The 19,491-nt window shown below is 50.1% G+C and overlaps 2 protein-coding genes across 14 annotated transcripts in view; both read right to left on the bottom strand.

Annotated features, from left to right (window-relative positions):
• Positions 1-2,173: 2,173 nt before the first annotated feature.
• On the bottom strand, positions 2,174-13,521 carry LOC106743416 (disks large homolog 5). 5 transcript variants are annotated; one of them, XM_014617227.1, is made up of 14 exons: positions 13,124-13,521; positions 12,067-12,280; positions 11,186-11,203; positions 10,591-10,738; positions 10,084-10,426; positions 9,543-9,962; positions 8,406-9,464; positions 7,742-8,342; positions 6,524-7,597; positions 5,480-6,401; positions 5,011-5,258; positions 4,695-4,924; positions 4,412-4,631; positions 2,174-4,172 (listed from the first exon to the last, which is right to left on the bottom strand). In XM_014617227.1, the coding sequence occupies exons 2-14, from the start codon at positions 12,107-12,109 to the stop codon at positions 4,063-4,065; spliced, it is 5,436 nt and encodes a 1,811-aa protein (XP_014472713.1). In that variant the 5' UTR covers positions 12,110-12,280; positions 13,124-13,521; the 3' UTR covers positions 2,174-4,062. The 5 variants fall into 5 exon arrangements, with proteins under 5 accessions (XP_014472713.1, XP_014472714.1, XP_014472712.1 ...); XM_014617228.1 differs by having other exon boundaries at positions 6,524-7,594; XM_014617226.1 differs by having other exon boundaries at positions 6,524-8,342; positions 13,124-13,520.
• A 2,791-nt stretch (positions 13,522-16,312) lies between these two features.
• LOC106743418 (rap1 GTPase-activating protein 1-like) overlaps positions 16,313-19,491 on the bottom strand; it is an 82,835-nt gene continuing 79,656 nt past the window's right edge. For all 9 annotated transcript variants that reach the window (XM_014617231.1, XM_014617232.1, XM_014617236.1 and 6 more), the window contains 3 exons: positions 19,314-19,479; positions 18,412-19,203; positions 16,313-18,097 (listed from right to left, as the gene is read on the bottom strand). In XM_014617231.1, coding sequence (XP_014472717.1) covers positions 17,936-18,097; positions 18,412-19,203; positions 19,314-19,479 — 1,120 coding nt within the window. In that variant the 3' untranslated portion in view covers positions 16,313-17,935. The remainder of the gene's footprint in view (positions 18,098-18,411; positions 19,204-19,313; positions 19,480-19,491) is intronic.

The following is a 19,491-nucleotide window of genomic DNA, read 5'->3' as shown; positions in this document are numbered from 1 at the left end:
GGGGGGGGGGGGGGAGAGAGAGACAGTGAGAGACGGAGAAAAGAGAAAGCCACGCGTATCGTTTCGCCCGTTCGCGGCGGCACGCGCAGTACGCAGATACAAAGTCGATACAAGTCGAGAGGACAGACAGTACGGCGGAGAGACAGTGACGCTAGAGAAAATACAGACGACTTCGGCTTATCAGTATCTTACGAGGACGTCGACGATTCTTCCCGGTGCGCTCGCAAACTCACTTCCTCACCCGACTCCGTCGAGCTGTCTCTGCAGTCTTGCTTGCTCGAATGTCAGAGAGATTCTCGAGCGTGTTTGCGAGAAACGCAACGAGAAAAGCCGTCCGTTATCGGACGATTGATGCGATACAGCAGGTTGCCCGTTATAGAAAACAGCGGAGAATACTAACGAGGACTAGTCGCGAGCGTGCAGCTTGGCTTCGCGAGATTGTCTCACAACGATGGTGTAAGCATTTTTACCGCAAAACGCAAATCCTAATCGAACTACGGTCGTCGCTCGAGAGAGACTTTGGAGTGTTCTCATGTTTGTCAACAGGATCGCTCCTCTCGAGAATGTGTGACGATAAATTGAACATTCCGACGACGTTTCCGCTTCGCGATAAAAAATTAGCACATAGATCGCCCTGTACGATAGAGAGAAGTCGCACGAGCGCTTTTCTATCATTCTGTCGAAGGACAGTATCGAAAAGTATGAATATAGAGAGACGGACCTTGCCGTTCGTTCACAACGGGTGAATTTCCGGTCAATGACGAGGAGCCGAGACTCGTCCCCGATTCAGCGAGATCGCTGATTTACGCCACTCTTTTTCCCCTATATGCTATTATCGCGTGTACACACAGCTGTGTTTTCTCCTTCTCCTCGAAATCATGTGCTTACGATGAAAAATATCGAGAAAGTGCGTTGTTATACATTTGTTCGTAACATACATGTCTAGGTGTGTGTATATAAGTATTGCCCAAAATATGCGTTTCATATATCGCGTATATATATATTTATATTATATGTGTAAATATATATATATATATATATATGTGTGTGTGTAAAAGGATTGTTAAGTTGATATGTCATCGAAGGAGTAACATTATGTGTGTATCACAGTGCTGTGATTGAGAGAGAGAGTAATTAAATTTGCAATGCAGCTCTTTAATTTTCTTCCGTTTGTTTTTTCGCCTAGTTCTCTGCGTTCGATCTGAGGGTATTCATCGGCTCTCCAAGGGAGAACCGATTCGTCTCGACGCGAAATCTCGAGACGATCGTTTGTGAAATTTCGTTTTCTCATCGCACGACTATTGGCGTTCCCTAAAACGCACATCACTGCGGAAACGATTCGGAGAAGAACGATGTCGATGAAAATTCGATATCCAGTCGACGAAGGAGTAAGTTTTTGCTCGCAATAATGTTTCAAACACCTTTCCCGCGGCAACTCGTAATGCAAAAAACAACGAAGACTTCCCTCCGAGAAGGATATCTTATTAGAAATTGTCGGTGAGCATTTTTTTCTTCCTTTCTTTCTTTCCAAGTTTCGCGTCTCTGTTTGTTCTCTTCGAAGGTTTCTGCATCCACAATTCGACAGTATAAATCGTGATTCTGTTTCTCGTTCGTACTTCCTCTGTCGTTATGAAGAAGACACCAACCAATCGATGCTTGGTCCCTCTATTTAAATACGAGCGCTTTCTAATGTGAAATACACAGATCTCTCCCCGAGTCCGATATATATCAAAAAGTATATCTATCGCTTTTCTCTGTATTAAATGCGGCAACTTTACAACCGGCACCGGTATAAATTTAATCACGATCCCTATATTGAGTCAACGCGTGTTTCTTCTTCAGCGTTTTTTTTTTTTTGATCTCGCTTCTCTAACTTACGTCTAAATATTGTCTCGTTGGAAAAGAAAATTTCGCGATGAATCGACAGGCTCGCTTGCTCGGCGCGCGCTTTTCTTCTCACTCGTCGTAAATTGTATCAATCGCGACAGATATCTATAAACTCCCATAATGTAAATGATTATCACAAAAGAGAAACCATATCGAATAGATTGCCAATCCGCGTCGGACGATTTCGCGGCGCTCACAACCGTGGCCGGCGTTATTATCGCTAACGCAACGTTGCCGCTACGTCAACGACGCGATTTCAAGCAAGGAAAAAAAGAAAAATATCTCATCTCGTTTCAATATAAAAATGTTTACATCACGGGTGTACCTCGTACATTACTCTTAATCCTTATTCGTCCGATCAGTAAAAAAGGGAAAAGATTCGCATCTACGTTCAGATTACAAAGAAATCACCGGTTCAGGTACAGATACGGTTAACTCATACGTCACTAAGCATCCGTAAATTAATATTACATTGGTTTTACAAAATATCCTCTAAATCGTTCATCTCGCGACACTTCGTGCGTGTAGAAAAAAAAAGAACGTATATGTACAAATATTTACCATAAGAACGGATGTTCACGCTCACGGATCTTTTCAAGTTCACGACATATTTTTTTCTCTTCCTTTGTTTCCCGCGCGTGTGTTAAAGCGTGTGTGTGTATAAGCTCATTTAAGAACGGCGCGTGTCGTAAAATCGCGATACGAAAGCTCCGATCTCTCAGACGTGAATAAGCAATCGGATCACGTTACAATTACACAAACGTAATGCGTGCTTACTAACGTTCGTTTTCGATCTCGCTCGACCACTACACGTATTTACAATTCGGTCAACAGGAACAGGAGTGTGTCGCGCGTCAATTCCATCGCTCCTTCCGTCTCGAAGAAGAAAACAATCTTCTTCTCTCAATTCCTTAATTTACCGCTGTATTTGCGCGTATTAACCCCTCAGACGCGTTTAAATACAAGTTGTGTGCGCACGCGCGATAGATCGCTTCTCTCACCTTTGACAACTTATCCTGTGTGGTTAAAAAAAATAGCATAAAGCAATATACACAACTTAAGTCTAAGTCTCTGCGCGGTACAAACTAAGAGAATCAGCGGGCGTTTCTCGTAAACTTGCGTAAATAAAAAAAAAGTATATACATATAAGTAACTCTTTCTTTTTCATATACATACACACACACACTTTATATATGTGTACGTATATATATGTATAGTTTATATAGCGTGTGTTTCTCTCTCTCTCTCTCTCTGTACAATTTCACTACTTATAGAAAATAATCCATTTCTCTCGACTCTGTACATCGCTTCTTCGGTCTGAGGGGTTAAACGCCGCGATGGCCAGCGAAATGGCCATAACGCTTGCTTAACCTCTAATTAAAGTGTACTTTACGCGCGATTCGTCAATATTAATCCACCAATCTTTTATTTCGAACGGGCCGTAATACGACGAGTGTTCCCACGCCGTCTGGCGCAATGATCCACTTATGGTCTCGAACGAATCATTAGTTTTCGTGATTCTTATAGCTGCATCTCCCGTTGTGTCATTTAACTTACACGCGATCGAATGAAGCGGACTGGCTATCAAGCGCGTTTGATTCTTTCAGCCAATTTGTCACAAGCGAGTGATAAGAAAGAAAAAGAAGAGGCGAAAAATAACGAGCGTTTAATTGGTAAATCATTCAACACTTGATTGCACGGGCAAAATGCAAAATAAAATACAATCTTTCTCGAGAAAACCGTTTTCAAGAGATCGCATCGAAGATGATGATACTTCGCGTACACGTATAGTCTCTGTCGCAATCACAGATGCGAGCTGTATATATATAACATATCGATGCGAGAAGAAAAAGTAGGAAAAAAAAGAGTTCGTTCAACAGCGACCGAGAGAAAGGCGACGAAGTACGCGTGTCTACCTGTTTTGCATCGCGAGATTTCAACGAGCTAAATGCGCCAATGTAAGATGGTTTACCGTTGCGAGAATCGTTATCACAACCAAACTGAGTGAACAGCACGATCGGTAGCGGCGAGCGAAGGATCCGCGTGACATCCTCCTCCGGGAAATCAAGAGACCATAAATAACGAAAGCAATGTTGCGCATAAGCACGACGTAAGGGCCCCCTGGTGGAATTAGATTGACTTCCACTGCGGCTTGTGGGGACCCCCCCTTTTGTGTCAGGGACCTCCTCCTCTAGGAACCCATAGAGCTTTGCTCTGCTCGTCATCTACGGAGGCTTTCACCTGCGTGCATATGTACGCCACATTCACGCCCGCCGGAATAACAGCTGAAATGATTGTCGTAGCGTCAGTGAAAATCGGTCGAGCGTGCGGCAAATGATATTTGTTTCATCGCTCCCGGCGTAAAATTGACGAACACGTTCGTCTATTCGAAAGTCGAGGAGGAAAAGCGTCGCGAAAAATCGAGCACGGAAGGTGTCAGATGGAACTTTATGTGTCGTCTGAATGATAAAAGCGCGCACAGAGTGCGAGCCTACGAGCAAAATTAGAAGCACTATCTTCTTACCGGAGATGTAGTGCTTATACTCTGCTTCCATCTTGAGCGACTGTTCGTACATCTCTTTCGCCGCCTTTGTACTGATTTTGTCGCTCGGGTATCTCGAATCCTTCACCTCTTTGATCTGCGTCCTATCCTTGAACTTGATCAGCAGGACGATGGGGTAAATTTGGTGTCTGTGCAGCCTCTCGATGGAAGCGATAGACACATCCAAAATACAATGCGCATTCTATAAGAGATAACGAAATATGTGCGATCGTTATTTTTCGATTATTTCTACAAGTGTGTTCACCTTCTCGCATATATCTTTGACCGCTTGCACCGTTGTACATTCAAAGTAGCTGCCCTTCTTCCTGTAATCCACGTAGAGCGAATCGCGCAGACCTTGCTCCAAGGTCGCCTGTGAGCAATGCATCGCCTCCGCTAGGCACCTGGTGAACTGACCCGGATATTCCTGCAGGAGTTTCGTCACCACGCATTCGCTGAGCGGACCGAGGATCAGCACAGGTCTCAGGGTGGGATCTGCGAGGAAAAAGGTACGTTTCAGCAACGAAAGGATGACGCAAGAGCGAGGCATGTTTCTTGGAAGAAAACGCTCGGATACGTACAGTCGAGTCTCTCGACCCGCTGATAACTCGCGGGGAGGGTGTCCTCGTTCAACGTCCCGCTGTCGCTGTACCATCCCAAATTCACCCCCGTGAGATGCGACAGTTCCTTGCTGTCTCTGCTGCTGGACGATCGCTGCTGCTGCTTCTTGCGGCGGAAGAAGCTCCTCCTCGCGCTGGTGTTGCTACGCTTGCCGGCGTCTTGCTCCAAATCGCCCAAGGACCGCCGTAGAAGCAGCTCCTCCTCAACCCTGATATCACACGCTCCGTTTATCCGTGGCCTACTTCGTTCCAAAATACACCGCGCTATCGACCGTCAGCTATTAATGTATCGCATCGAGTCATAAATAGCTTGCGACGCAGATATTTGTTTTTAACGTCTATATGCAGAAGGAATCGATAAGCTAGATAAGGGCTCTCCTAAAAAAAAAACAAATCTCTCGAGGAGAAAAGTTGCGGCGCAACAACTCACTTGAACTTGCTGGGGATGATTCCGCAAGTTTGCCTACGACCGGTCTGGTCGACGATCCAGGCGCGCCAGTGACCCGGTGTGCCGTTGAACATGGTGTTGTCGACGTAGAGTATGTCGTCCTTGTTGAAGCGCAGCTGCAGGCTGTCACCGACCTCGCCGACCCGGTCGAACAACGCCTTGACGTAGAAACTATCGCCCGGCTTGTCCTTGACCTCGTTGTAACGCTCGGGTATGTACTGGGCGACCAGTGTCACCTTGTCCGCCGGTCGTGCCAGTTCGAGGGCGGCCTGTTCGGCGGTCGCTTGTCTCAGGTCGACGCCGTTGTACTCGAGGATCCTGTCGCCGGCGAACAAGCCGGCCTCCTCGGCGAGGCAGCCCGGCTGAACGGAATGCACGAAGATACCGACCCCGTTGCCGCCCACGAGCGAGATGCCGAGGTTCGAGCACTTTCTCGTCTCGATCAAGAGGTATCGCGGCTCGCCGCCCGGCGGCGGCTTCTTGCTCTGCTCCTCCTGCGTCGGGCTCCTCATCGCGTTCTGCCGCAGCATCTGCGCGCGATTCAGCCGGTCGAGGGTCGCGGCGCTGCGCAACTCCGGCTTGCGGATGTTGATGTCCAGCGAGGCGGACGGCCGCATCTCGCGCTCCCGTTCCTGCGTGCTCCTCACGTCCAGCGACGCGGACGGCCGCATGTCTCGTTCGACGCGCAGCGAGCTCATCGTGGTGGTGTTGGTGCTGGTGGGCGCGGCGGTCGTGGTGGTGGTGGTGGAGTCGCGTTCCGGCTCGGCCGGCTGCTCGACCGCGGTCTTACGAGGCGCCTCCGGGCTGTTGCACGGCGTCGGCGAGCCGCTGCGGCTCCCGGCGGCCTCCCCGTCGCCGGCCTCCGACGAACTCGAGGACGCCGAGCCCTCTAGCTCGGTGTATTCTTGCAAAGGTGAGAAGGTGAAAATATCAGGCGCAATTTAATCAGGCGCGCGCGGATAAAGTCTGTACAAGGAGGAAGGAGAGTGCGAGAGAACATTCCGTATGACATGCCGAGATACTCACTGTCCGGGCTGTACTGCACCAGCATGGTGATCGAGTTACCGCACTGACGGAGCACGTTGGCGGCCAGCTGGTAGGTGGCGCTCCTCATATTGATGCCGCAGACCTCGAGCAACTGATCGCCGATCTGCAGGCCTACCTGCGAGGCCAGGCTGTGCTCGTAGACGGTGGAGACGAATACGCCGCCGCTCTCGAGGCACGAGATCTGAATGCCCAACGGCTCGACGGACTTGTCGATGTGGACGCGTCGCAGCTCACCGGGCGCCGGCCTCGGCTGGGAGTAACAGTAATCGGGCATGCTGGCGCGCTTGGCGCCCCTGACGGTGCTGGCGCTGCTACCGGTGCTGCCCGGGCTCAGCACCTCCACGTGAAAGGTGGGCATGGGGCTGCCCCTCTCGGAGGTGCGCTCGATGCTACCGGTGGACAGCTTGCCGACGCTGCTCTTGGACGTGACGCTGGTGTTGGACGGTATGCGGATCCGCTGATCCTCCTTCCTGCCCGGCAACGTGCCGGCCTCGTATCCATGCGGCACGTCGCACGGGATGCCCAGGGCGCGCGTCTTGTGGTGATAGTGCAGATCTACGGAGGGGGTGTGCATGTGACCGTAGACGGCGGTCTGCGGCGCGGGACTGTACGGGGGCTCGAAACAGTAAGAACGTGCGTCGGGTAGGCCGATCGACTCGCCGGACTGCGCGGACGGCAGCGACGGCGGCGAGGGGTAGCGCGAGGACAGGGAGGAGTTCGGCTGCGGATGATGCGAGTGCGCGTACGAATGGGGAAACGGAAAGTTACCGGCGGCTGTTGCGACCTGTTGCCGCGCCGGGCCGGAAGAGGCGGCCGAGTAGAGCTGCGAGTGCGCGCGGTTGTGCAGCGTCTCCTCGTACTTTTGCGTCGGCCGTTTGGCGAAGTAGTCGAGACCGGACTTGAGGGAAAAGTCGGTCTCGGAGAGTCGCGTCTCCGCCGTCTCGACCAATTCCGGCTTCTTCGAGTCGACGAACTGCACCGCCGCCGGTGTGAAGGAACGCTGGCTGTACAGCTGACCGGACTTGGTGAAGCTCGGCAACGGCGTCTCCACTGCTTTGTAAACGGTATGCCGATTACTCACATTGGAAAAGCTGGTCAGGGGTGTGGGGTTGGAGATGCGATTGTAATTATCGTATTTCGGCAGGATTACGCTCAAGGGGAATCGCTCTTTCGTCTTTCTCGGGTGCAATATAGTACCGGTCCCGTTCTGTATCAGCGGTACGCCGCGCGCCTTCGGCCACGTGCCGCCGTTCTTCTCCTCCGCTCCGCGACGTTTGCTGCGCTTCAGCACGCCGTTGTTCCCCTTCTTGTGGTAGCTGTCTATCACCGAGTCCAGCTCCGCTATCGCATCCTGCTCCTGCTCGTAAGTGTTCGGACTAGAGTTGCGGTGGCCCTTCTTCTTGTCGTCGCGCTCCTTGCCCCCGTGCTTGTTGCGGCCCCTCACTATGTCGATCTTCTCCCGGAAGTTGTCCCAGGCGTTGCTGATGCCGCTCGATTTCTCCCCGCTCACCGACTTGGCGGCGGCCTTGTACGCGACGTTCCGCTCGCCGAAGTTGGTCGATAGGTATCGCCTCTCGTAGTCGTCCGCCTTCAGCATCATTCTCTCCTGCTCGGTCTGCGAGCAGCTGTTCACCATCTTCTGCTTCTCCGAAGCGGCGAAGGCGTCCAGCGTGACCGTCTCGGACGGCACGGGGATGCCCTTCAGCGTCGTGATGGTTATCACGTCTATCGTCGTGTCGTTGAGAATCGCCACCGCCTCGTGCACCGTCGTCACCGTGTCCATCGGCTTGCTGTTGATCTGAGGATCAAAAGTCACGTCCGTCCGAGACGCGATTAAAAAGCAAACTTGCTCGCAACTTACGTTCAACACCCTGTCGCCCACCGCGAGGTTACCGTCCTTGGCCGCCAAGCTGCCGGGCGATATCTTGGCGATGTAGATGCCGAGCTCGAGAGCGATACCGTGCGGCACCGAGCCGACCGACAGCTGCGTCGTCCTCAGCGAACGTCTGCTGATTCGACGGCGCCTCACGATCATGGTCGTCGGCCCGACGGTGCCGGACGAGCGCAGGGTCTCCGTGATGATGCGCGACGACACGCAGTCGACGTTGTTTATCCGCGTGATGCAGTCGTTCACGCGGAGCTTACCGTCCAAGGCGCTACCCTGCGTCACCTGCGCCACGTAGACGCCGTTGTCGTTCGGGTAATACGGGCTGTCGCGGCCGCCCACCAGGATCAGTCCCAGATCCGCGTCCAAGCCGGGCTCCACGTGTATCGAGATCATCTCCCAGTCGTTGCCCTCGGACGCGTCGCACGTCAGGCTGGTCGACAGCTGGCTGCTGCGCAGCGCGTGGTCGCCCGACTCCATCTTCTCCTTCAGGTCCTTCAGCTCCTTCGACGCCTCGTTCCGCTGTTTCTTTATGTCGTCCGAGTCGCGCAGCGCCCCCGCCAGCTCGGAGACCGCGCGATCCCGCTCCTTCCGCAACCGGTCGCACAGAGTCCTTATGCTCTCCCGCTCCAGCACTATCTTGTCGCGCTCGCTGAACGCCCAGTCCCGCCTCCTCTTCGACACCTCGGCCTCCTGCAGCGCCTCCTCCAGCTCGGACTGCAGCGTGTCGACGGACTTTCGCAGTTTGTCCACCTCCAGATTAGCCTGATCCAGATTGTCCATGCGCTCCTTGTCCCGCTTCGCGTAGTCCCTCGTGTTGCTCTCCCTCTCCGCGTCCTCCTTGATCACGCTGTCGCGCTCGCGACTGAACGAATGCATCTCCGGACGGTGCTTGTAGTCCCTGCTGGAGCCCTCCGAGTAGTCGCCGAACTTTCGCCGTAACTCGTTGCACAACTGCAGGGTCTCGTCCCTGTCCTGCAACGCGGACGAGATCTCCCTCTTCAACGTCTCGATTTGGTAAGACAACGTTTTCTTCTGCGAATAAACGGTGTAATCGCTACACTGAAGGAAAGAGAGAGTTTAAACGAACGAGGGACGACGAAAGGATATTACCTCCTCCGCGAGCTGCTTGTTCTGCGTCTCCAGATGCGTGACCTTGCCGTAAGCCTGCGAAAGGTCGTCGGTGAGTTTCTCAATCTCCTTGTGCACCGTGTCCCGCTCGCCCATGATCAGACTGTACTCCTGCAGCGCGGCGTTTCGCTCCTCGGTCAGTCGTTTCATATCCTTGCTCGCCTTCATCCGCAGCACCATCGCCTGATTGATCTCCTTCACCGCTTCCTCGTGCTGCTGCTGGATCTTGGCGAGCGCCTCGCGGTACTCGTTCCTCTCCCTGAGCGCGATGTCCCATTGGCGTATCGCCGCGGTGCACTGCTGCTTGAGCGCGTTGCGCTCGCGTATCGCGCTGTTGCGTTCCAACGTCACCTGCTCGTAGTCGGTCTTCAGCCTAGTCGCCTCCTCCTTGGATAACTCTAGCTGCATTCATCGCACACACACGATTCTGCGTGAATGTTCGCAGAGCGACGGCCGGTCGACGACGCGCGAATTAAAGTGAGCATAGTAGGCGCGGGCGAGAATAATACTACCAACTACTTGCCTTACTAACGGCAGACGAGTGAGACGCTATCAAGTCATCGTACCGTTTCCTGAGGGAATCGTACTCGTCCTTCACCGCGTCGTACTTTCGCAGCGGATAGTGCTGATTCATGGTATCGTTGCCGGCCGCGTCGGAGACGAGAACCTCTTGGTTCTGTATGCGCAGCTCCGACAACTCTTTCTGCAGCGTCTGGACCTCCCGATCCAGCCGTTGCTTGTCATTCGCCAGGTCGCCGTACTTTCCCCGCAACGCGGAGCTCTCTTGCGACGCCGCTTCCAGTTGATTCATCACTGCTATGTGCTGCCCGCGATAGTATTCCAATTCCTTCATAGTATGCTCACATCTGTTTCATACACACACCTCTTTTTACATATACTGCCATTATTACGACCGTTCCGACGTAAGCGACAGAGAGAAAGAGAGGTTTGGAATGTGAAAACAGAACCAAAAAAAAAAACCAAGGAAAAATGAAGAATAAACAGAAGAGGTAAAACAAAACAAACCAACCGTCTTATGGTATCGGAGTGCTTATGCCTAAGTAGCTGAAGCTGATGCATCGCTTGATCGCACTGTGCCTGTAAACTGTCATAGTCACTACGACACTCGGGGCCGCTGACTGGACTTCCGACACTGCCGTAGCTTCCGCTATCCCTCTCTGGTTTCGTATGCCACGCGCAATTCCAACACGTCAAAGGAGAGGGAGAAAAAAAAGAAATAATACTGCGTGTAACCCAGTAATATGTATGATATACAAGTGCGTGCGTGAAAAGGAGAGAGAGAGAGGTAGTATTGGTAGTATTATTCTCGTGTGAAGATGTGATTTCGCTCGACACATTGATTGATATACCGCAATGTCTGGAAAGATGCGAATTAAAAATGCGAGAGCGACTAAATCGATCAACAATATATATACTAGTGATATGACCGTTTTAATCATTCCCAAACATCACGACGAGCAATAATAAGAATGATAATGCAACAGTGTCAACGTAGAGAATCTATGGAGAATAGAGAAGGAAGAAGAGGAAAAAAAGAAAGAAAGAAAGACGTGTGTACATAGATGTGTATTTTTATATAACTTCCGTTTAAAAATAGCTCTTACCCATGTTAAGTGCACCATCTGGAAAATTAATTATAAACACCTGTATTACTTCGAAACGTACTAATCGCGGCGTGAAGGAGGAAAGAGGAGCGCGAAGGAGATGCGCGGTAACGCAAGGTAAAAGTACCGGACCATTATCCGAATAGTGCGCATTTCACAATAAAATTTAAAAGTCTAAAACACCTTGTTACAGTAGATGGAACAACATAATCAAAGGTCTCTCGCGCGCTCCGGCTTTCACCAGGAAAGAAACTCTAGGTCACGCGTGCGGGCATAGTGTATCTCATTGTTTCCCTCGGCAAGCCGAATTAGCAACAACGTTCGAATCACGTAATATCCGTCGCGTCTTATCCCTAATTTTTCACCCTCCCCTAATATATTCGTCGATAATATCGCATAGTCTCCCCTTCGTAGAGAGAGAGAGAGAACCAAAACGGTAAAAATTGTAACGATTCCGCGAGATTTTGCATCGCGAACCGCAGGATTACGCTAGAATTTCTTTCGCAATTGCGCAATCGATAAAACAACAAATAGAAGAGAGAAAGAGAGAGGGAAGGAGAGGGAGAAGAGAGAGAGGAAAACGACTAAATCGAGTTAGCAATGCGATTATTATGTGAAAAGCGACTCGTGTTCGACATTGCGCTCCGAAACGAGAACATCGCTGACGTATCTCACCTCGAGGAGACTCGGGTGAGAAGTATATAATTTTCCGATAAAAATATTTCTGTGCGGCGACGGCAGCGACGCGCACACCGACGACGTGCCGTCCTGACGTCGCAATTAAAAATACAATGACGCGCTGACGTTAGCGTACGCGGCGGCGAAGGGACACTATCGAGCGCGGTCGCTTGTGTTGTTCGAAAATAAAAATTGTCACTCACCGCTACTCCCAGCACTGTCCAAGGAGGATGCACCAGAAGCCATGCCTCTCGTGGATCAGCCGCGAGAAAAGAGAGAGAGAGGAAGGAAGAGAGAGAGAGAAATAGCGAGCGAGAGTTGGAAGGAGGGAGAGCGGGAAAAAGAGAAGAGAGAGAAAGACCGCCCTACCACGAGCGCTCGTCGTCCAGCGGCGAAGTACGAGGCGGCAGGTATCGCCTGGAAAAGTGTAGCCGTGCACTGTACTTCACGGAAGAGCGAACCCTTTGTGAATTACTAAGACGCAGCCTTCGGGATGACATTATGGCCACGCTACTATACGGTGCGATGCGCGGTTGTGTGTGCATATTGCCGCCGCGATACCGCGGAGAGAGAGGGAGATATGTGATATTGCACCTGGCGCGCGCACACACACCTCCTCCTCTTTTTCTCCCTCCTGCTACCACCGCTATCTGCACCCCAATACAGAGACACGTGTCGCACGTATCGTCCAGAGATTTTCTATGCATCACTTCTTCAGCACGAGCGCGCGCGCTCCGGTGTATATAGGGAGAGCGAGCGAGAGAGGGAAAGGAGAGATAGAAGCGGCGGGTGGGGGGAGAGAAAGAGAGGGAGAGAGTGGCCAACTAACTAACCCAGCAACCGACACACGACGGTGCGGAACGTATGTTTTCCGAATGGACGTAATAAATTAATCTACGTACGCCGATATACACCAAGGCCCGTCGTCTCTCTTTCTCTCGCTTCCTCTCTCGCGAGATCGGCCGTGCCGCCGTGATTTCACGACTCGCCTGATTTCGCCGTGTCGTTCTCGGCACGCAGTCTGTGCGTCTATCCGACCGTGGCTGATCGCTCGCGAGAACACTCGGAGCGCGCGGCGACGAAAGTCTTCGTCATCACGGGGGAAGAAACGTTTCGTTTCGCGATCTCGCCGAGACTTAGCGCGCGTCGTTGTCGTCGCTGCCGAAGACGGTCGGGAATTCACGTCACGTTCGAACGATGTCGACGACGCAACGCACACACGCACGCATGCATGCACGCACCCACGCCGAATCTGCTCACCTGCTGCACCAGCCAATCTGACAATTGGCCATTTTCTGTCCGCCCGCCCGTCTACCTGCCCGTTGTGCCCAGCCGAGGTATTCCCCCGTGTCGTCGGTAACAATACACACCCGCACGGCGCCCAGCGAGCTGCTGTTGCGCGCCGACTGCGGTCGGTCACCGAGACCGTACTACCGAGGACCCGCTAATCGGCGTTGCTCTTACGGGAGTTTGCGTAGCTCCGCAGATTCGCCTTGCCGTTCGTCGCGCCCTCTGCTCGAACGCGTATCCAGCGATATCGAGCGAGGGTGTACGAAAACGCCGAACCGAAATTTTTCGCGCCGATCGCACGTCGTATCCGATCGCGATTACGAGTTTCCATTATCTCCGCAGAGTTCGTTCTTCTTTTGCAAAGCGCGTGATCGAACGTTCGCACTTTGAGAAATCAGTGTTCGACCGGTGAGATAGAATGTTTCTCTGGAAAGAAGGGAGACCTGTTAACGCCGGTTGCTTTGCGTTCTTTATTTTCCGCTTTCTTTCTCTGTATATATAATACGTACGTGTGTGGTCATATACATATACTACTCCAATAATCAGAATTTCTCACAGGGCGCGCGATTGTTTACATATTGACATCGTAATTTATATCGTATAGCGTGCACATTCGCGCGTCTACTTGGTGCGACGCAGCGAGAGATCGGAACACCCCCCGTCGAATTGCACGTCCTAATCTCCCTTTTATTGGCGTTTTACTTGGTGCATATTTTTCTATGGTGTCTTACACACTGTAATTGTGCCAGACCAAGACTTACTAATGACTAATTGCCGTGTGTGCTGTGTGTGTATAGAAAAGAAACAATTGATGCAATCCACGGCTTCCGCGCGCCGTATCAACGTTTCCGGGAAAATAAGAAAAGGAGAAGCTGTATTTCTCTTCGTTGTCTCATGAAGCAATTTGTGACAATCTGCGGATCGAACGGGGAAATAATCGTCTCAGTGTCGTTTTCACATTTTGCATCAATTGCTCGACGATCAAAGTTTCCTCGGTGTGATAGACTTTCAAATATCCTCTTTCGTCTTGGTCCGAGCTTCTTGTAAAGTCAAAAAACGCATAGCTCCGACTCGGCGGATGCGGACAACAAGAAGGAGTATATCGAAAGGGGATCGCGCTAGTGATTCCCGTGTGCGTATGTTTTGCGCACGTGTATGCGGCTCGCGAAAATATAGGAATTACATTCAGTAGTGAGTTCTTTCGCGCTCCTCTTATGTCGAAGAACGCGTGTGATTTTTGTATGTTTCGTCACGCGACATGTTCGCTAATGTATTTTACTAAGATAGTCCGCTACAGTAGACATCGCTTATCGTCCGAGACGATCGATGTAAAGTGTGACGTTGAAACGGAAAATCCAAATGCTTTGTTTTTCTTTTTTTGCTTTTTTCACGCCAGCCGTAAGAAACATATGTATATTCTCAGTATAGGAGAGTAATTAATAGCACTCGACGGCACAGACGAGTTGGTTGTAGAAGTGATTAATGTTAGATACAAAATATATTTGTATATCTATATAGCATGTATTATAGTATATTTTTCTATCTCTCCTCTTTCTCCCTCTCTCTCCTTCGGTTTCTCGCTTCTCCTCCACCCCCCCCTTCCCTTCTCTCTTTCACTCTCTCTTACCTTTCTAATAATATAATGTGAATATCTCTTTATAATATAGATCTTTCTTTTTTTTTCAAGGCCAGCATAAAAATCACACTAGAGAGCGGTGAAACTCAGTTTCCAGACTTTAAGACAAAGAGACGCGTCCCACGGAGATCTTGCGACCTCCACCCGAATCGAACGCAATTCTCGTTTACGTATGTACATTGGTAGAAGGTAAGGAAATACCTAAAGTTCCTCATATACGCGAGAATATTAAATACAATATATAGTAGCAATATAAATTCTTCAGATATCTAACAGTAGGTATATATATATGTATATAAGACGTCTCCGAAAATACTCAAGTCATACATAATCTACGATAATGTCGGTAATGATCATTCTTTTCTTCCTTTCTTTTCTTTTGTTAGTTTTTCTCTTTTGATAACGTGCAGGTGTGCTCGCTCGAGATAGTCGTCGATTCCCCGGTATATTCTTTGGCTTATCTCTCATTTATCTTAGATTATCTCGGATCGAATTAAATCATTCCTACAAATATTCGATCGTCCAATATAACATCAACAATCACAATCGAAACAGATCGCGCGTGTTATTTTTGTACAACTTTTCCTCTTTCTCTCGTCACACCGGCTTGGCGCGAATATCACTAATGTCGAGTGTTTCGTTATTTCCTAACGGAGTGCCGCGCGATCATCTCACCGGGAAATACGTAAGCCTTCGAATAGATATACACACACAGTGTAATACACATATAAAAAGGGCTTATTCAATCGATGCTGAGAGACATTGTTTTCCAACCGATAGACAGCAGTGCAGGAACATAAAGATATCGGTCCGGAAAAGGTAGGTTGAATTTCCACTCGGTCATCTCTCGATAACAACGCGACTTGCTTAATCATGGTCTACAATTCATCCGACATGCTGCGCTCAGTATATCCTCGCTTATTACGACTGATATTATCGAGTCGCGATAAGCGTATTGCATGCTCGTCCTGTTTTGTTACGAAAACGTCCCAGAGTGTGCACACATGAAAGAATATCTCGCCCGTGATCTTGTTACGTGTGTGTGGCTTCTCTCCTTCCGATGGAAAAATCATTTCTTTCTTTTCGCACCTTTCCTTTTCTTCTCACCTGACAACCGTCCGAATGATCGATACGAGCGGCAGTACGTCAGAAGTCGCTTTTCGACATTTTCTCGTTTCAATACTGAAGCGAATAGCGCGGCCTTGTATCACGCATAAATGATGCAACAGAGATTTTTTTCGTTCTCTCGAGAGGGAAAGCGTCGCACGTTCGACATATGACATCGTTCGACACAGGCAGTGACGAAAAATGGTGTTTCGTGTAAAGTATCCGCGATGGGACAAAATGTTCCTTGTCGTCTTCTCTACGTTCTTCGAACGAAATGACTGTCGCTCGTGTTTCCTTTTTGGCCAGAAGAGAGGAACCTCGATAAATACGCGTCGCACGCTACCTGACTCGCATACAGAGGAATACGCGCGCAAGAGGGAAACGGGAGAAGAAAACAAGGAGAAAAATGAGGAAAATAAAACGAGAAAACGCGCGAGTTTACTACATTAAACTTTGGTATTACGTGTGAGTGAACGTCGTATTGTTCCTCTTTTGTGCCGGTATCGCCTTCGAGTGTTCGCCTACATTTCAACGATTATTTACAAAACTTTTACACAAAGTATAACAAATAATCGGTGTTAATAAAAAAAAATACTAATACTAATAAAAATAATAATATTGATAGTAATAATATAATAATAATAATAATAATGGTAAGAGTCGTATTAATACTAGCCGTAAGAGATAACAGAGGGACGACACTTGTCAACCGAACGAATACAAAGTATACCTAACTAACTAACTTACATTGCGCGAACGATAATAAACGCAACGTCCGTTTGCGCGAGAAAGTTACCGATAGATAGATACGGTAGCAAAACTTGATACATACGCTCAGATAATTTGGTGCGGTGTGCAGTTAGGTTAAGAAAAGAAGAAAAAAAGGAAAAACTCTTAGAATCCCGCGCGAGAGAGAAATAATATCTTTTTTTGCTAAAACTAGCAGGCGTAGACGCGCGTTTAGACGACGACGCGTATTGAATTGCGCGTTCGTAGGTACTCGCTAAAAACTATCTTCATTGAGTATATCTAATACTAGGAAACTAGTAAACGGGTGTGTACATGTGTGAGTCTATCGTGACGAATACTGCAACTAGCGACATACATGTTCCGTCTATAATCGCGGAGCTACTCGACGACCGTGCGTAAACTCGCATTTTGTCGAAAGAAGAGAGAGTCTTGCCCCAATCATAACCTTGTCGTCTGCTACGGAGGAATAAGCGGAGAGTTACGTATTGTTATTATTGACTTTCTAACATGTAATCGTAGCACACACAAATGCGATATTTCTTCGGCCGCGATGCCTCACGAGGATAACTCGGTCGCTTTGTCTCGCTGAATGTATTTCGAACCATCGATAATTAGAGCGACCGGCCGCGTTTTTCTTCTCCCTTCGAATTTTTTTTTGATTCCCTCTTTCCTTCTCGTGTCTTACATATTGACTGCGATCGGTCCAACTTAAGTCTACTAATAAATTAGTCGATAAATATTACGCGTGTGTACCGTACGAACAGAGCTCTAAACGATCTCAGATTTGCACGTCTCTCGGGGACTCACTGCTTCTCGCGGCGATCCCTCTCCCGCCGCTCTCTAATAATCCTACCTGGTATATGACTCACATAGAACTTGTGTCTGCCTAAACGGAAGAAAGCTCGTACGATCAAACTTCGCGGCGTAAAGCATTTAAATCGCAAAACGTACACGCTCTGCTCTTAAGGAGCACTATATGGTAGACCTTTGGAAGTGGCGATTTCTCATTCCTGAACGGAAGGTACGTGGTGTTTTTAAGTATTTTGAGACCCGTCGAGTGATCTCCGAAGGATCTCTGTCGGCTGCGTTCTCTCGGACTGCGCGCGACAACTAACGGGTGAAAGAAACGGCACATACGAAGAGGATCGTATGAGTTGCGATCGCGAGATAAATGAAAAACCGAATTGAGACGCGCGTCGACGGACGACGCGCGCAGTCGATCACGGACGGCGCGCGCCATTCGCTATTTACAATTGCGATTGTGAACGCGCGTCGTCCGCCGGCGAACTTCACACGGTGGACGTCTGCTGATTGTTGTTGTCCAGAGGAATGCTCGTGGAACACTCCTTGAGCATCGCCCGCAGTCGTAGGATCTCCTTAGACGCCGCCGCTAGATCGGACTCTAGCTGCAGCTCCTTTTCTCGACGACGCTTGAGCTCGCGTTGGCACGTCTGCAATACAAGAGAATGCAGGTGGTCGAGAAAAATCTTTGTTGCTAAACGTGTTGGGGGATTCAACCAAGTGCAATCAAAATAGAAGAAAAGCAAACAAACGGGCTGATAAAAATTCAGCCATAAATTCAGATGGAATAAAACTCTTTGCAAAAAATAGAAATGACATTCTTCAGACACTGGTTTAACATGGAATAAGAAGAATGATGTACTTTCGGGATGTTGCGGAATCTTTTCGTCAAAGGAAAACAAAAATAAAGAGGTTTTCTTAAAAGAATAAGAAGAATCCGTAAATAAAGATCAGCGTCACTCACCACATTCTGCCGCAGAAGATCCAGCTTGTCGCACTTGAGCCTGGTGACCTCCATCCTCAGGTTCTCGTTCTCCGCGACGCCGTCCTTGGTCGTGCACCTGGCGGTGTCGTGGGTCTCCGCGGAGCTCATAGATTCGAGACCCGTGTCACTGTCGGGGTACACGGCCTGATCGAGCTCGAGCTCGCTGTTGAGCGAGCTGTCATCGCTCTCCGAGATGACACGTTGCGTTACTTCCTGCGTGCGCAGCAGATTCTCGTGCGTCAATCGCTGCACCGCCGCCGACGTCGTCTTGTCTACGACGGTGGTGTCGTTGTCCTTGCGATCGAACTCGTCCTGCTGCAGCGTCGCGAGGCTGCTGTCTTGATTGTCGGTGTTGGACAAGCTGCTGTCCTGGCTACCCAGACTACCGCGCTCCGAGTCCCTCCTCAGGGTGAGATCCGGCGAGCCGAGAGGACTCGACGGCTCGACCGAGCGCTTGCTGCTTATCTTGCTGCTGGTGGATTGCCGATTGCTCGGCGGACTGGGCTCCGTGGTCTGACCACCCTTCTTCGCCAGTTGCTGCGGCACGCTCTCCGTCGACGCGTTTCGCACGCGCGAGATCAGCGCCTTGCGAACGGTGTCGATGAATCGCGAGCCGCTGCCGCTGCTGCCGGAAGCGGACACGTCGCTCGGGCTTACCGGACAGACGTTCAGGCCGGAGGTGCTCAGGCCGACCGGTCCGCCGAGGAAATCGGCGGTTTTACTTTGCAGTTCTTCCGTCAGCGACTCCAACAAGGCCGACCTGGTCCGCAGCTGAAAGACACGTTCGTGCTTTCAGAGCGATAATTGCTCGCACGGAGGAAGGGCGTTTCTTTTCTTTTGCGGAAATAGAGAGACCCCGCAAGACGGGGAGGATCGCTTACTTCCAATTTGGAGAACTTTTCGGCTTTGTACGCGGCGTTTTCGGCGTTCACCAGCTTCGTCAGCAGGAACTCCTTGAATTCGACGCCTCTGAGGAAGACCGCCGGCGTCGGCAGTGTCGGCCCGAACCAGGGAACGTCGTCGCGCGCCGTCACGCTAACTTTGTACCTGTTTACGCAA

Source organism: Dinoponera quadriceps, unplaced genomic scaffold (genome assembly GCF_001313825.1).
Source record: "Dinoponera quadriceps isolate SergipeBrazil2010 unplaced genomic scaffold, ASM131382v1 scaffold1069, whole genome shotgun sequence".
In the NCBI taxonomy this organism is placed as follows: Eukaryota; Metazoa; Arthropoda; class Insecta; order Hymenoptera; family Formicidae; genus Dinoponera; species Dinoponera quadriceps.
The sequence above is the reverse complement of the archived record's forward strand: the minus strand, read 5'-3'. Positions and strand labels throughout refer to the sequence as shown.